We start from the raw sequence: 15,179 nt of genomic DNA, 5'->3' as shown, positions 1-15,179 counted from the left end.
GAGGTCGGAAGTGGGGGCCTGCAGGAATGGGAGAAGAGACACTCCAGTCATTCTCTCCCTTTCCTCCAGTTTCTGCTGCTGGATTCCAAAGGCTAGAGATGGTTCTATTAATCTATTAAATAATGAGCCCCAAAAGAAAATCATGCTTAATATAAGATGTACTACTGAAAAATAATCACCTTTCAGTTTCTAAGAGAGCCACCTATTTCATACCAGCACTATCTGGAAGATACTGATGGTGTTTAGTCAGATCTAAAACTCCCCATATACTAAACATATCTACAGGATGAAGAAAGACAAAATGCAAACATCTCCAATGTTCTCTTTGTAGCCCAAGCCAGGCTTTCATATCAAAGGGGCAAAGATATTGAACACACTGTTTAGAAGTTGCATTGGGAATACAGAAATGATTACAATACATCAAAAGCATAGTGTACATTTTTATGGGTTTTTCTATTTTTAGATGCTATGACAGTAAATTGCTTCCCGTCTTGGGACACTTTACTTAAAGTGAAAGAAGGTTTCAGGATTTCACTATAACTTCATTCAGTTACTAAGATACACAGTGTATTAGCTAATAATTTAAACTTCAAGTTTAGTTCCAAAAACAAAACATGAACCACCTGAGACCACAGAGAACAGGATATGAGCTACTTATAGAGCTCTTGAACAGTGAACAAGAATAGCAGGAAAGCAACTTATTTTCTTGCAGTGTGGGCCTTTGAAGCAAACTATTTATTAAACATTAGAATACAACACTCAAAACAAAAATCTTTGAAGGCAGTTTATCCTACTCTGCACAGTGGTCCGTTGTGAACCAATTACTTCCTTTTCCTTATAGTTATTTTTTTCCCCATTTGTGAAACTGAAACCCAGATTGTTCTCTTCTAGGAAAAAGGTTTCTATGAACACTACTACCTTTTGCAACAATCTATCAGTCACTAAAAATACTTATGTGGAAATCATGACCACTACAACCCTATAACACAAAGAAAATTAGCCACTCATATAGGAAAGTGGTTATAAAAATTAAAGATAGAATAAAACCTGAAATTTGCCAAAAGGAGAAATAATTATATTTCATTCTTAAATTTTAAATAAAAAATAAGTTTCTGCCTATTTCCTTCTTGATTTTTCTATTGTGAATTAACATACTGTTTTTGATTGCTCAATATTTTTCTCTTCTATTTCTAAATTATTAAAGAGTGATAATAGCTGGAAACAATAGAGTAAAAATACAGAGAGTAAAAAAGAATCATTCCTCCTAACAAATCATTAAGTTTAAGATAGTCTATGTCTTTTTTTCACGGGATAGGAACATATGAAAGGAAAACTCCCAATTGGTGAACACATGGTGGCAACATTAAAATGTCACCAAGTTGGTTTCTGGAAATTAATTCATGTTTTTAGCCTTGTATTTGTTTTGAAGAAAGAAAAACTATGTCATTATTGGGCATATTACTGGTCTGGGTAGGAACGATTAGATTCAGTAGAAATATTTTTTAAAATAGAAAAACACATCAAAGTGATAAGACAGATTAGGCCTTGAGGCTTTTCCCAGGAAAGGTTCATTTTTGTTCCTAATAAAAAGACTTAGATGACATTTCCTTAGTTCAGAAAGCAAGTTATGTTTTTATATAACTTTGCTTTAAAAATTAAAAGGTAAAAAACTATCTTTTTTTGCTTACAATTTTTCTTTTTTTTTTTCTTCTTGAAGTAACTACTGGAAAAGACCATTATAGAGAAATTTTCTCTTCTGTTAAATTCTAGAAATGCTCAAAATAATATTAAAAAATGGAGTTGGCATGCCCAGACACTTGGATTTTATTACTTAAAATACAGAGTACTTGCTGACAAAGGAGAGAAGGAAGGGAGAAAAATATGGAATTCAAAATCTTATAAAAAATGAATGCTGAAAACTATTTTTAAATGAAACTGGGAGAAAATAGAGAAAAATCACATAAAAAAAGGTGAAAGTTTGAGGTATGTGTATAGTGGGAAATATTTGTAAAATAAAATAATCAACAGTCATCAACAGAGTGTAGTACTGTGGCAAGAGGCCTGAACTTTTCAGTTATGTAGTCAGAAATCAGGCTTGAATTTAAATCCCAGTTCTGCCACTGACCTGTGTGACCAGAGGCAATTAATTTAACGATGTACAATGTAAAGAGTACTGGGCTCTGGTGTTGGAGGACATGGATTCATATCATCTCAAATATAATCCATGGGACCTGAACAAGTTATTCAATCTCCCTCTGACTATTTCCTTATTTGGAAAATAAGAGTGTTACATTTGAACATAAAAACACAGAAGTAATTTTTGTAGTGGTAAAGAACTGGAAATCAAGGAGGTTCCCATCAACTGCGAAATATAGATGTAAATGGAATGTTATTTTTACATAAGATATGATAAATGGGAAGGTTCCAGAGAAGCCTGAGGAGACTAGTATGTATAGATGAAGAATAAAAGGAGCAGAATCAAGAGTTCAATTTATATAATAATAAGTAGTTTATAAAATTAAAATTGAAAGATTTGAAAACTTTGATCAATGCAATGACCAATCATAATTTCTTAGGGCTAATGAAGCATAGTCTTTATTTTTTTGCTAGAGAGGTGATAGACATGTGATATAGATATATTTTCAGACAGAACTTTTTCTTAAGAGTGTCTGGCACATAGTAGATACTTAATAAAGTTTAATGATTGATTGTACATGTGTGATACAAGAATATTGTTTTAATTTTATTTTTTCTAATGGGGAGGGTAAGAGGAAGAGATGGATAAAGATAGAAAGAAGAAAGGGAGGGAGGGAAAAAGGAGGAAGAAGGACAAAGGAGAAATAAAAAGGGAAAGAAGGAAAGAGAAGAAAGGGAACAGAAGGAATAAATAAGAGTCACTGAAAAATTTAGAGTATAACTTCGAAGTTACAAGCTGAGTTTATTATATATATATATGTACATATATATATTTAAAAAGAAAAGAAAGTACTTCATAATAGAGAACTGCAGTTTTCTATATAATCTGCACAGATTTTGAGGGGAGGACAACTTAGAATAGATTAGCAAGAAAGTTATTGGTATAGTGAAAAGAGGAACTAAGGATCTTAAAACTAAGGATGGTAGTAGAAATGCAAAGAAGATGAAAACCCAAGATAGCAGTCATTTCAACAGTGCCTCTGATCTCTTTGTGACCTCAATTGGGTTTTATTTTGTTTTTGGAAAAAATATTGGAGTAATTTGCTATTTCCTTCTTCAGCTTATTTTACAAATGAAGAAATTAAGGCAAACAGGGTTAAGTAACTTGCCCAGGATCACAGAGCTAATAAATGTTGGAGACCCAATCTCAACTCAAGAAGATAAAGTCTTCCTGACTCCAGGCTCGGTACTCTATCCACTGCATTTCCAAAAAGAATAATAGTTGCAGTTAGGGAAAAGGATAGATAGATCACCAAGGAAGATAATGAGAAGAAAAGAAGTGGTCAGAATTGCAGGACAAGGATCATGCAATACTGTACAGTTAAGGGAGTCTAAAATTTCAAGAATGACACAAATGCCAGGAGGGAGTTGGAAGGGGCTTTATAAGTCACCTTAAGTACAACTTTTCCACCTGATATACAAATCCCTATATTGGTATCTCGGATAGTTGTTCAACCAACTTTTTCTTGGACATCCTAAGTGAAAAAGAGTTTACTGCTTATGAGATAACTAATTCCTAGTGCATAAAATATAAAAGAGGTCAAGAAATATATAAAATCTGTTAATTTTTACTGAATATGCAATGGATTTTGAAATGGAAAAAAATAGTCTCAATAGAAGAACTACATTGTAAGATTCTAAACTATGTTGGTCAAACACAAAACTAGTTCTTTTCACACTTTAGATGTTTTTAAAAAGGATACAAGGTATCAATAAAGCCTATTAGAAAGCACAAAAGAGGTAATGAGAAGAACAAAGAAAAAACTCCCATTTTATAAAGTATTAATATCTGTATTTTATACTTTCTACAGCAAAGTTAGTTTATATTCCATGAAATGATATATCAAGCACATTACAACATTTTGCAGGCAGGATTTGTGCTAGCTATCATCCTAAAAGCTGATAAATGGAATAATATTTTTTTAAAAAATTCATGTAAAGTCTGATTTCTCATTCAGCTAGTCAACTTGCTTTTAAATGCCAATATATCAATTGAAGTCAACAAAACATAAAATAACATCAGTGTAATATTAAAAACTCCTACTGTGATAAATAGAAATATGATGGTTCAGCCTGAACCAAATAGATGAGCTCTTACTTTCAATTCATTATAAGCTTTCAGCTATGCATGAGATGTTTGATGGAAAAACTCCCACAATTGTTTAGCTATTCATTCAGGGTGCTTTTCTCAGACTATTCTTCCCTCTCTCCCTCCTCCCTCCCCCTCTCAAAAATTGAATCTAGCAAGGATATTTGGTACGAACTACAATCCAATAGATGAAGTTGACATCATCTATGTTCAATTAAAGAATGATTTGCAAAAATGAGGTTTTTGTTTGTTTTGCTAATTATTCAGAAAAACACTGTAATAACTGAAATACAATATGGGCTTGTATAATATAATGAAATGAAGCCTGGGTTTACAGCCTCAGTTCAAAGCTTTTCAAAAGCTCATTTCAGATGATCCTTATCTTATTTCTGTCCACATCAGGAGTCATAACCTTACATGTGGGTGCTCAAAGGAATATAAATTTTGACTGTTTATGCTTTGCTAATGGAATTTGGGCAGTAGATTTTTCCCTCCCTATTTATTCTTTTTACTGTGATTTTTTTATCCCCCCCCAAAAAAAACTGGCACAATTAACTTTTTTGCAGCATGTAGTTTTTCATTTATGATTTCTTGAAATATAGCTCCGAACAACCAGTCTTTGTTAAAGTCCATTGTCATTCAAAGGGAACCACCAGACTCTGCCTTCAAACCTAAATCCCTCCAACTTGCACTGATTGGCCAATAATAGGTCACCAATCCAGGCCTCCTGGTTCATTAAGATAACTCAGAAGGAATGTTCAGGCAAGAAACTCAAAGGTTCTTCCTCTCCCAGACTGATTCTTTTATGAAAGTAAACTAGGCCTCGTTTTGGTCTCAGTTCTTACCCAACTTTAATCACTGGATGGGTATTGCCTCAGATAAATAGAGATCTGGGGAAGACCAAGGTCTCCCACTATATCAGGAGCCATCTCCAGTCATCTTGATCTGGGTCCTGCCACTGAATTCCAATGATTCTGGAGGAGGTTGATGACTTCACAAGGTCATTCTCACTTAAATTCAATTCACTTTCAAATCAAGACATTAGCCTTTGTGATGTCATTGGTGCTATTCAAGAATGAAGGATGAATGTCTCAGATACTAAATAGTTGTAAGACCATAGGCTAGTCACTTAAATTCTCTGGGCCTCAATTTCTTCATCAATTATCTATCTAACTATATGAAATATGACATAATTTCTCACTTCACAGAGTTTGAGGATGAAATTATATAATATTATATATGTATATTATATGAAATGTTTTGCAGACTTCAATGTGCTGTCTACATGTTGGTTATTGATTCCTGTATACTTTATGGTATATCCTGTATACTTATTCTCCTGTATATATATATTTTATATATATATATATATATATATATATATATATATATATATATATATATATAATCCTGTATACTTATTCTCCTTATTCCTTGACTTGTCCATTGACTTTATCTCATCACTTGGCCAATGAGATGGGGGGTGGGGGTGGGGAGAAGTTCAGTATTAATGTTAGGTAAGTGGTCAGTGCAGAGGAAATGGATTAATTATAAAACATATTTTCTGTTCAATATTTCTTCTACTTTACTTCTATATCTGGAATAGACTTCCTTCTCAGTTGTGCCTAGTAGAATCCCTAGTTTTCTTCAAAACATAGCTCAGGTATCAACCCAAGGCTTCCTTCCTTTCATCCATAACTAATAGAATTCTCCTTATACTTTGTGTTAAACATATTGAATTCCATTATACCTATAACCTATCCCAACGCCCCAACCCCCATGTAAGCTCCTTTAGGATAAAGGTCTTTTATTTTTAGTCTCTTATTCTCATGATTTAACAATGTCTTGCACAAAGTACTTATGTTTACTGAATTAAACTGAATTTACATCTTATTCTGGTAGCTAAACTTCACTCTTTTGTGACTTTATTGATGCCAACAGACTCTACACCCTAAGAGTGTAGTAACACTTTGTAGTTGGCGTTAGCTTGAGGGCACAGTAAACACCTCTGCTCATAATAATATTCTTAAAGTATTTTTCAAAAAATTGTTACAATCAAATTTTCCACTCATAAATACAAAATTTTAAAAATCATTTTCCAATTCAGTGAAACCTCCACATATATATTAAAAAAGATTTAAATCTTTATTATTTTGATCTAATTTAAAGGCAATTATTTAGATCTAAATTGAGACTTTAAATTTAAATTAGAATTGGTCTGATTTTATGTAAGACCAAATAAAAAGTTGTTGGGATGGGATTTCACAATGTTAAATAAAACACTCCTCTGGGAGTAAAGTATATTCAAAATAAATTAGTACTCACTGAGATGGACATGATAAATGTAAAGTAAGTTATGATATCAACATTCCTTGATTGGGTTAGCAAAGCATTTTATTATTTAGAAGGCATTTTAGTCTCTGAAAAATTAGTGCATTATTTTCAGGAGTCATAACTCTAAGACAATCAGATTCTTCATGAATATCAACAGAACTTAGCTAGACTCAACAATAGATTTATATTTCTAATCACTATTAAATTTATTAGGATGATCTACTTAGAACATGTAGCATTTCAGAGATTATGACAAGTCACACTGTTTGTTAGAAACTAGCTAACAGTTTCAGGGGTGTGATCAAATGAGAAAGAATTCATTTAAAGATCAACTCTGACCCAGAAGAATTTAGGACAAAAAATACTGCTGCAGTATATATGTTCTATAGCAGAAGCTAAGGGAGAGGAAGAGTAAAGGCACCTTTTTAAGATTCCAGATGAAGCACTTAATCATTAAATACAGAATGGTCTACTATTTTACATGTCTATTTTTGTGTAATTTTTTCTTCAGACTTTTACTACCAACAGAACTCATTTTTGGAAAGGTGATTTAATTACCATATGGATTCATTACAGACATGATAATAATAACATTAAGAAAGTGCTTTCATCACAACCCTTGTTTAAACCCTGTGATTAAAGAATTGAAGCATTTTCCATTTCAGAGATAAAGAACATGAATGTTTAACCTCTAAGTCACCTATTCATCACATGTCCATGTTTAGTTCTAAGTCCTGTGCTCTTTTTACTCTCCCATGTTTCTCTCAAACCTACACCAAGTTGTTCATCTTTTTCCTCCAATCTTTTTCCACTGGCTGCCTTGTGCCCCTTACTGTGGAGGGGAAATATTTTATTATTTATTAGTTATTTGAACCTAGTTTTATGTTCAGCTAGATGATGCAGTGGCCTTGAAGTCAGGAGGATGGGAGTTCAAATCCAATCTCAGATATTTGACACTTACTAGTTGTATGACCCTGGGCAAGTTACTTAAAAACCTGACTGCCTTGCATCCAGGGCCATCTCCAATAATTCTGATTCATCTGGCCACTGGATCCACAGTAGTCTGGAAGAGAATTAGCACAGCAGGTGACTTAGCACAGCACTCCCTCAACTCAAATCCAAATCATGTGCTTGTTAGGATATCACCTTCTTGATGTCATGGTCTTCTACAAGAATGAGGCACAAGATGTTGTTTAATCTAGAATGTGAAACATGGGTCATGCTGATACCAGAGACCCTCTGTAATCAATATTTAGATCCCACCTAGGTCCACCCAAATAGCTTTTGATTTTGGGGGGTCTCTGCTTAATAGCTTATGTTTTGTTTTAAGTCAAGTTATTATTTCTAAAAATCTTTTTAAAGTTTAAGCACTTGTTTTTGGCTGACATCAACTAATTCCTGAGATTCTCTTATATCTAGGATCTCTACCCAGGAATTATTTCCCTAGGCGTTGTATCCAGCACCTAACAACTGTTCTCTCTGTATAAAACACCTCTCTCATTTCTAACATTAATTATAAAGTTCTGAGAAGGTTGCTCCATTTATTGTTAATGTCCTCCTAAAACCAAACTTTGAATTGACATCTTTAAGCATACATACTATGACTACTTTTGGTTTCTCTGATGATTATACCAGTAAGATTACCAAAGATCAGTAATTTGTAATGGTGATGGTGAGATCACTGCCTCATAGAATCCCTTTCTTCTTTGAAGATAGAGCTCAAGTGTAATTTCTATGCCAGAGGTTCTTAATTTTTTTTTTTATGTCATGGTCCCTAACATTTTCTGATTCTCTTTGGCAATCCAGTGGAGCCTATGGATGCCTTTTCAGAATTTTTTAAATTCATTAAATAAAATACATTGAATTAAAAAAATGGATTATATTTAAGTAGTTTTTAGCAATAGTTTTTTTTCAAAAAAGTTCACAGATCCTAAGAGCCCTGCTCTATATGAATCCTTCACAGTTCCCTCAATGGTGACTTCCCTTCCTACTATGTATTTCCTTGTATTTAATTATATTATATTCATCTTATAAGTACATTTATACAGCTATTAAAGCTATTAAAACTGGCCCTGCAGTCAGGAGTACCTGGGTTCAAATCCGGTCTCAGACACTTAATAATTACCTAGCTGTGTGGCCTTGGACAAGCTACTTAACCCCGTTTGCCTTGCAAAAAAAACCCTAAACCCCCCCCCCAAAAAAAAACTGTATTTATTTTATTTGTATTCCAAATATTATCACATTACCTGGCACATTTTGGGAGTTTAATACAAATGTTTGTTTATTGATCATCCTACTAAAACTTTATATATACTGTAATTATCTGGTAATTTTTATATAACCAGTTAATGAGGGAAAGACTTACCTTCATCAGAGGATGATAGGATCAAAAGAGTAAAGAAGGGCACAGAGAAAAGGCTGCAATCTTTTGAAACTCTTTTGTAAGGTGGAGGGTGGTCTCCATTCTTTGTTGACTATTTGCTATCTTGTCTTCCACCAGAAAGATATTTGAGTGGACTCCCACCTAGTTCGTTCATTCTTCTCTCTCTCTCTCTCTCTCTCTCTCTCTCTCTCTCTCTCTCTCTCTCTCTCTCTCTCCCTGTCTCTTCCTCTCCCTCTCCTTCCTTCCCTCTAGTGGGCAACCACTCTCTCTCTCTCTCTCAGCTAGACTTGCATGGTGTAGCCATGTTTCTGGAACAATATGGCCCCAGTTTCATGTGGATGCATCTGGCTCTTCTTTTTTTTTTTCCTCTTGGGTTCCCTACTTTTTCTTTCTCTCCTCAAGAATACTTTGGCAGATTTAGTATACCATAAATACTCTGAGTTGTCAAGGGAAGATATAAAAAAAGTCATATAGCATAAGAAAACATAGATGGCTTATCATCTACTGTTTTAGTTTATTATACCATAAATCCAATGTTGTCATTAAATACTTTGAGGTATCAAAATACTATATAGTATCCTCATTAATGTTGGCATGGATTGCATGGGATGTTTTTGTTGGAGCCATATATCCTCTTATCTCTTAGATCACTAGATGGTCTCCTTTTGTTTCATATGTCATTTTCTCTTTTCCCCCCTATTATTCAAAGATATTCTGTTATTTGAAATACTGAATCCTTCAACTTACTACATAATCTATATATAACCAGTCTCAAAAGATAATTTGTCAATATGAAACTCAAGTTCTTATGCAACATATTTTTTAGATCCTCTTAAAAGAGCCAGCTTACTATCTATTATTGAAGGTTAAATTTCATATGACATATGTGGGCATATTATAAATGTTTACACAGATTTGTGTTGTGTATTATTGTTTCTTAAGAATAAGTACACAATTGGCACAAGAATAAGAACATGTAGTAAACAGATTAGTTCCTTCTTTACATATGAAAACTTCTTTAAGTTTATGTTTTGTTATCCTGTATGACTCTTTTTCCTATCTTCCTTTGACAACTCATATAGGGTCTTGGAAAAAACAAACAAACAGCAAACCTTGGATATTGAGCCACTATCAATGGACCATGCAGGCCTTCCATTTTCCATTCCTTATTTTCATTACATGGCTGAACAAAACACCTATTAAACATTTACCCTGGGCCAAGCCCTGAACATCTATAGCAAGGAGCAGGTGCCAAGCTACATTTTGACAGGGGCTGCAGGCATTCTTAGAGTTAATTCCAAAGATCCCCCAAATCCCAAAGAGATACATCATATAAAATTTAAAAGGACACCATAAAACATTAGGGGAGAGTGGCATTTGTCTTGTTTATACCTGAGTCTTCACTTGTCCCACATGAAATACTCTCTCTCTCCCTGACCTCCATCTTCTTAACCTGCTTCAGGGGGGCACTCCCAGGGGCAGCTTCTACCCAATTCCTTTTATGATATCCTCAAAAGTTAATGTCCTTCCTTTATCCCTCAAAAATTATTTTGTTTTTAACTTATCTGTGCAAAAAGTTGCATTTTCCCAGTAGAGAATCTTCTTTTGTTTCTATTATGATTAGACACAATTCTTTGCACATAATAGGCACTTAATAAATATTATTGATTACTTTTCATAATTTAAATATGAGATCCTTGCCAATGGCTGAGATGACATACTTTAAAAAAATCAACTCCTACTGTATATTGTTTCAATATCATCTTCATTTCCCAATGTTTCTTTCTTTTTCTATACCTATTTTATTTTTAAAATTCTGAAGAGCATAAAAAAAGAAATGACATCATAAAAATGAAACTGTTCCCACCTTAATATATAGGATATAACTGATGATTGTTATGAAAGTCATTTAAAATAGGCAGTGCCTGACCTAATGAATGACTACAGGGAAATGAATAAAAGAATAGGTGCTCATTACCACTTCTCAATTGCAAAATAAGGAGTTTAAAATAGTCTAGAACCATTTTAGACAGCAAACTCTTTGGCAAATGTTTTTCCAGGAATGGAAAACCGATGTCCAAGGGCACTACCAGTGTAGAATGTAAATCCATTTATAAAATCTTTCAGCATATGTAGAAAACAGCATTGCCTTATAGAAAAGCAAAAATTACATAAGGTAAAAATAAAAAACTCAATAAAGCCACGTTACCCCAAGAATATTTAAAAATGAGACTGGCAGAAAAAAAACGAATAGGTTGAAAATTGGCAAATATCTGTTAACATTTCTATGACAAACTTTTTTTTCTAAATAAATGATAACAAAATCACAATAATTAGATTCTTACTCGAAGAGGAAGTAGAAATGATACTTTAAAATCTGTCTTCAAGTTTTTCAGAGTGCCTTTATTTTATATTACTTTACCCATCATGTTAATTGTTCCTTTGGTTCTTATTTTTATGTCAGTTCATACATGATTTTCTAATTTCTTAACTAAGCAAAGTATCCTTAGGTTTATCAAACCCTAAGCTATAGGGTTTTTTGGGTTTTTTGGTTTTTTTGGTTTTTACAAGGTAATGGGGGTTAAGTGACATGACCAAGCTTGGACAGTTAGGTAATTTTTAAGTGTCTGAGGCTGGATTTGAACTCAGGTCCTTCTGACTCCAGGGCCAGTGCTCTATCCACTGTGCCACCTAGCTGCCCCTAAGCTATAGTGTTCAATGGCTTTTGGGTTATCTTTAATTAGTTCAAATAACCATTTTTTTCTGTTATTTTAAAGAGAATTCAATAGCATTGATAATTATTCCTTTCCAATATATAACAGACAATACTAACTTAATATTCAATAATGCAAGGTTTCCTTCATTATTACTACTGTATTTCCTTTGAGATTCTTGATATTTTGCTGTACTTCATGAATTTTATGGTGATTTTGTCCTCCACATATAACAACCCTTTAGCATTTTGACAAGTATGGCACCACCGAATCTATTAATTATTTTAGGTAGTATCATTTTTTATTTTTATGCTAGCTAGTCTTTGCTGTGATGAAACAGAATATATAAAAATTAAAAACTACAAAGGGAAAAGTTGTTTTAGTAATAGAATCATGTATTTAGCATAAGAAAAATTTGACCTTTAAAGAGCAGGAATTTTAAAAGTCCTCACTATCATTTTAAGTTTTAATACACTAAGTACAGCTCCTTCCTATATAATGCAGTCTATACATTTTTATGTCATCTCATAACCACTCATTCTTAAATTATAGTTTCAATAACTAGTACTGGTTACAAATGTCAAAAAATACATTAAAAATCATTTAAAAGAAGAATTATCAAGATATACTAATATTGATGTTTTTCCCTTCCAACATGACTAATTCATTATTGATAGTCAATTATTAATGACAGTATTTCACAAATGCAAAAAAAATTAAATTTAATACTGAGAAGTTCCTCTTTTCTGGTCTGTGAATTCAAAGCAACTTAAAATTTATTTTCTCTTAAAAGTCAGGGACTATTACTCACATAAGTAAGAAGTGACTATTACTGAAGTTAGGTTAATTTCTATGGATAGTATTTTTCAGAGGAAAAGGTTATATAATGGACTAGAAATAACCAAAAATACAGAAGTAAGGATGCCCTCTTTCCCTTGCTCTTATTATTCCCTGCTATTAATAGCAATAAGATGTGAGAAAAAAACATAATGCCAAGTAAAGAGGGAAAACATCTTTAATTGTTAATGACATGATGATTTACTTGGAAATTTCAAGGAAATCAGCAAAAAAAATAATTGAAACAAAAACTTCAATAAAATAGTAAATATAAAAATAAATCCACAATCAATAGCATTCAATATAGCAAGTAGCATTCAAAATGACTTCAAAATGCATAAAATATTTGGGGGTCAATCTATCAAAGCACATTTAATATTCATAAAGATATAATTGCAAAATGTTCCTTAAAGAAAAGAACAATTTCTATAACTAGAGGAATATTCAATGTTTACAGGTAGGCCATGAAATATAATAAAAAAAAGATTATACTATCGAAATTCATTTATAGATTTAGTTCAATACCATTGAAATTGCCAGGATACTTTAAAAAATCAGATAAAATAATAACTAAAATTTGTTTGGAAGAACAAAAGATGAAAACTATCAAGGGAAATAATAGGAAAAAACATAGGAATGAAGAAGAAATGGCATTTCCTGATCTCAAACTATAAAAACTATATAAAAAAAAGCAGTAACTGCTTAAAAAAATTTTAATCCTAAGACTGGAGAGCTAAGTTGTGGCACCAACCAGATCCTTGGGGATCTCTGAGCAATGCAGGGGGATGGAACAGGTGCCACCCCATGGTGGTCATCACCCACTACTGAGTGCTAGGTCACAGGAATGCAGTTAAAAGCCATGGTTCTGCTATGACTGAGAAAGGAACAAATTTGAGGAAGCAAAATTAACTGTGCGGCTCCTCTCTCAGGGGCAGAGGGCAGCATCCTACCAAAAGAGGGGCTGGCACTTCAGTTGCTGTGGACCTGCAGTCTCTCAGAGGCTCAACAGTGGCTGGATAAGCAGCTCTCTGTTGAAATTCCCAAAAAGAACCTAAAGCTTGGCAGGAACATTCAGAGCTCAGAGCTGTTGAGTAAGGAAGAGATCACTCCTGGTTCATCCCACTTAGGGAGTAGTAAAAGCTTGCAGAGCCCCAGCAGCTAATGTCAAAATAGTAGCAGGAAGTACAAAGGTAGCTCCTCAGAGAAGACATTCCCATAGAAGTGTGCAGAGATCAGCACTAACCTAAAGTCAAAAAGTAGGCTGGAAGAATGAGCAAACACATTAAAGAACCCAACAACAAAGACATATGGTGACAGGAAAGAACAAGATATAGAAGAAAATGAATTGAAAATACCTATAAACAAAACCTCAAAGAAGACTACAGCTTGGACACAAGGGCAACAAGAATTCTTAGAAGAGCTAAAGAAGGTGCTAAAAATTATTTAAAAACCCAAATGAGAGCAACAAAGAAAAAAATGAAGCAATGTGAAAAAGAAATTTAAGTTCTTAGGAAAAGATATACAAGAAATTGATGCACGGAAGATGGACTCCATTCCAGTTTATAGAAATTAGGATTGGGGGTGGCTAGGTGGCGCAGTGGATAGAGTACCTGTCCTGGAGTCAGGAGTACCTGAGTTCAAATCTGACCTCAGACACTTAATAATTACCTAGCTGTGTGGCTTTTGCACTTAACTCCACTGACTTGCAAAAACCTAAAACAAACAAACAAACAAACAAATAAATAAAATTAGGATCAGCCAAATGAAAAATAAAAAATTCATGAGAAATAAATAAATAAATAATGATCAAAATTAAAAGATTAAAAAAATTGTTGAAATTGTGAAATATCTCAAAGGAAAACAACTGATAGAATAAAGAGAGGTAATTTAAGAATCACTAAACTATATACAACTATAACAACAACATCTAGGCAGTATATTTCAAGGAAAAGGAAACTGTCCAGATACTTTGAACCAGAAGCCAGAGTAGAAATGAAAAGACTTTCTTGGTCACCTCTTTGACTTTAAGAGGAATGGAATGCATCAGGAGGAGAAATGCACTGGGAGGGTCGGGGGAGGAGGAATGCTAAAAGGAAATTATAAAAAAAATAAGGGTGAGGAGGTGAAAGGGAGGGAGTGGATGACATTTGGAACTCACTCTCCTCTGACCTACTTAAAGGAGGAAGACATAAACATACACATAGTTAGATACAAAACAGAGATCCTTGGGGATCTCTGAGCAGGAGGATGGAACAGGTGCCACCCCATGGTGGTCAACCACTAGTGAGTGTTAGGTCACAGGAATACAGTTAAGAGCCATATTCTGCTATGGCTGAGAAAGGAACAAATACACACAGTTAGACACAGAAATACATCTTACTAACAGAAAAACATGAAGGAAAGAGGTTAAGGGAGGGAAGAATAAAGAAGGCATTAGAAGCAAAGCAGGTTCTTTATGGAGGCAGGGGGGAAAAAAGAAGGATAAAGTAGAGGAGAATCACACAGTGGTCACAACTATGAATGTGACAAAACAAAATAGTAGAATGGATCCAGAACTCATTAACATACTGTTTATAAAATGTGTACATTTGAAACAGAAAATTATACATAGAATTAAAATGAAGGG

General features: G+C 33.5%; 1 protein-coding gene across 3 annotated transcripts in view; it reads right to left on the bottom strand.

Annotated features, from left to right (window-relative positions):
* The window catches only part of PCCA (propionyl-CoA carboxylase subunit alpha), a 556,428-nt gene that overhangs the window by 38,715 nt on the left and 502,534 nt on the right, over nt 1-15,179 (bottom strand). The window contains exon 22 of one of the 3 annotated variants that reach the window (XM_074191969.1): nt 9,156-14,266. The exons of the other annotated variants lie outside the window; for them this stretch is intronic. Within the exon in view, the coding sequence (XP_074048070.1) occupies nt 14,243-14,266 (24 nt within the window). The 3' untranslated portion in view covers nt 9,156-14,242. Of the gene's footprint in view, nt 1-9,155; nt 14,267-15,179 lie in introns of those variants that run through there. 3 annotated transcript variants of the gene reach the window in all.

Source organism: Macrotis lagotis, chromosome 6, assembly GCF_037893015.1.
Source record: "Macrotis lagotis isolate mMagLag1 chromosome 6, bilby.v1.9.chrom.fasta, whole genome shotgun sequence".
Classification (NCBI taxonomy): Eukaryota; Metazoa; Chordata; class Mammalia; order Peramelemorphia; family Peramelidae; genus Macrotis; species Macrotis lagotis.
This window is presented reverse-complemented; position numbering and strand designations above follow the sequence as displayed.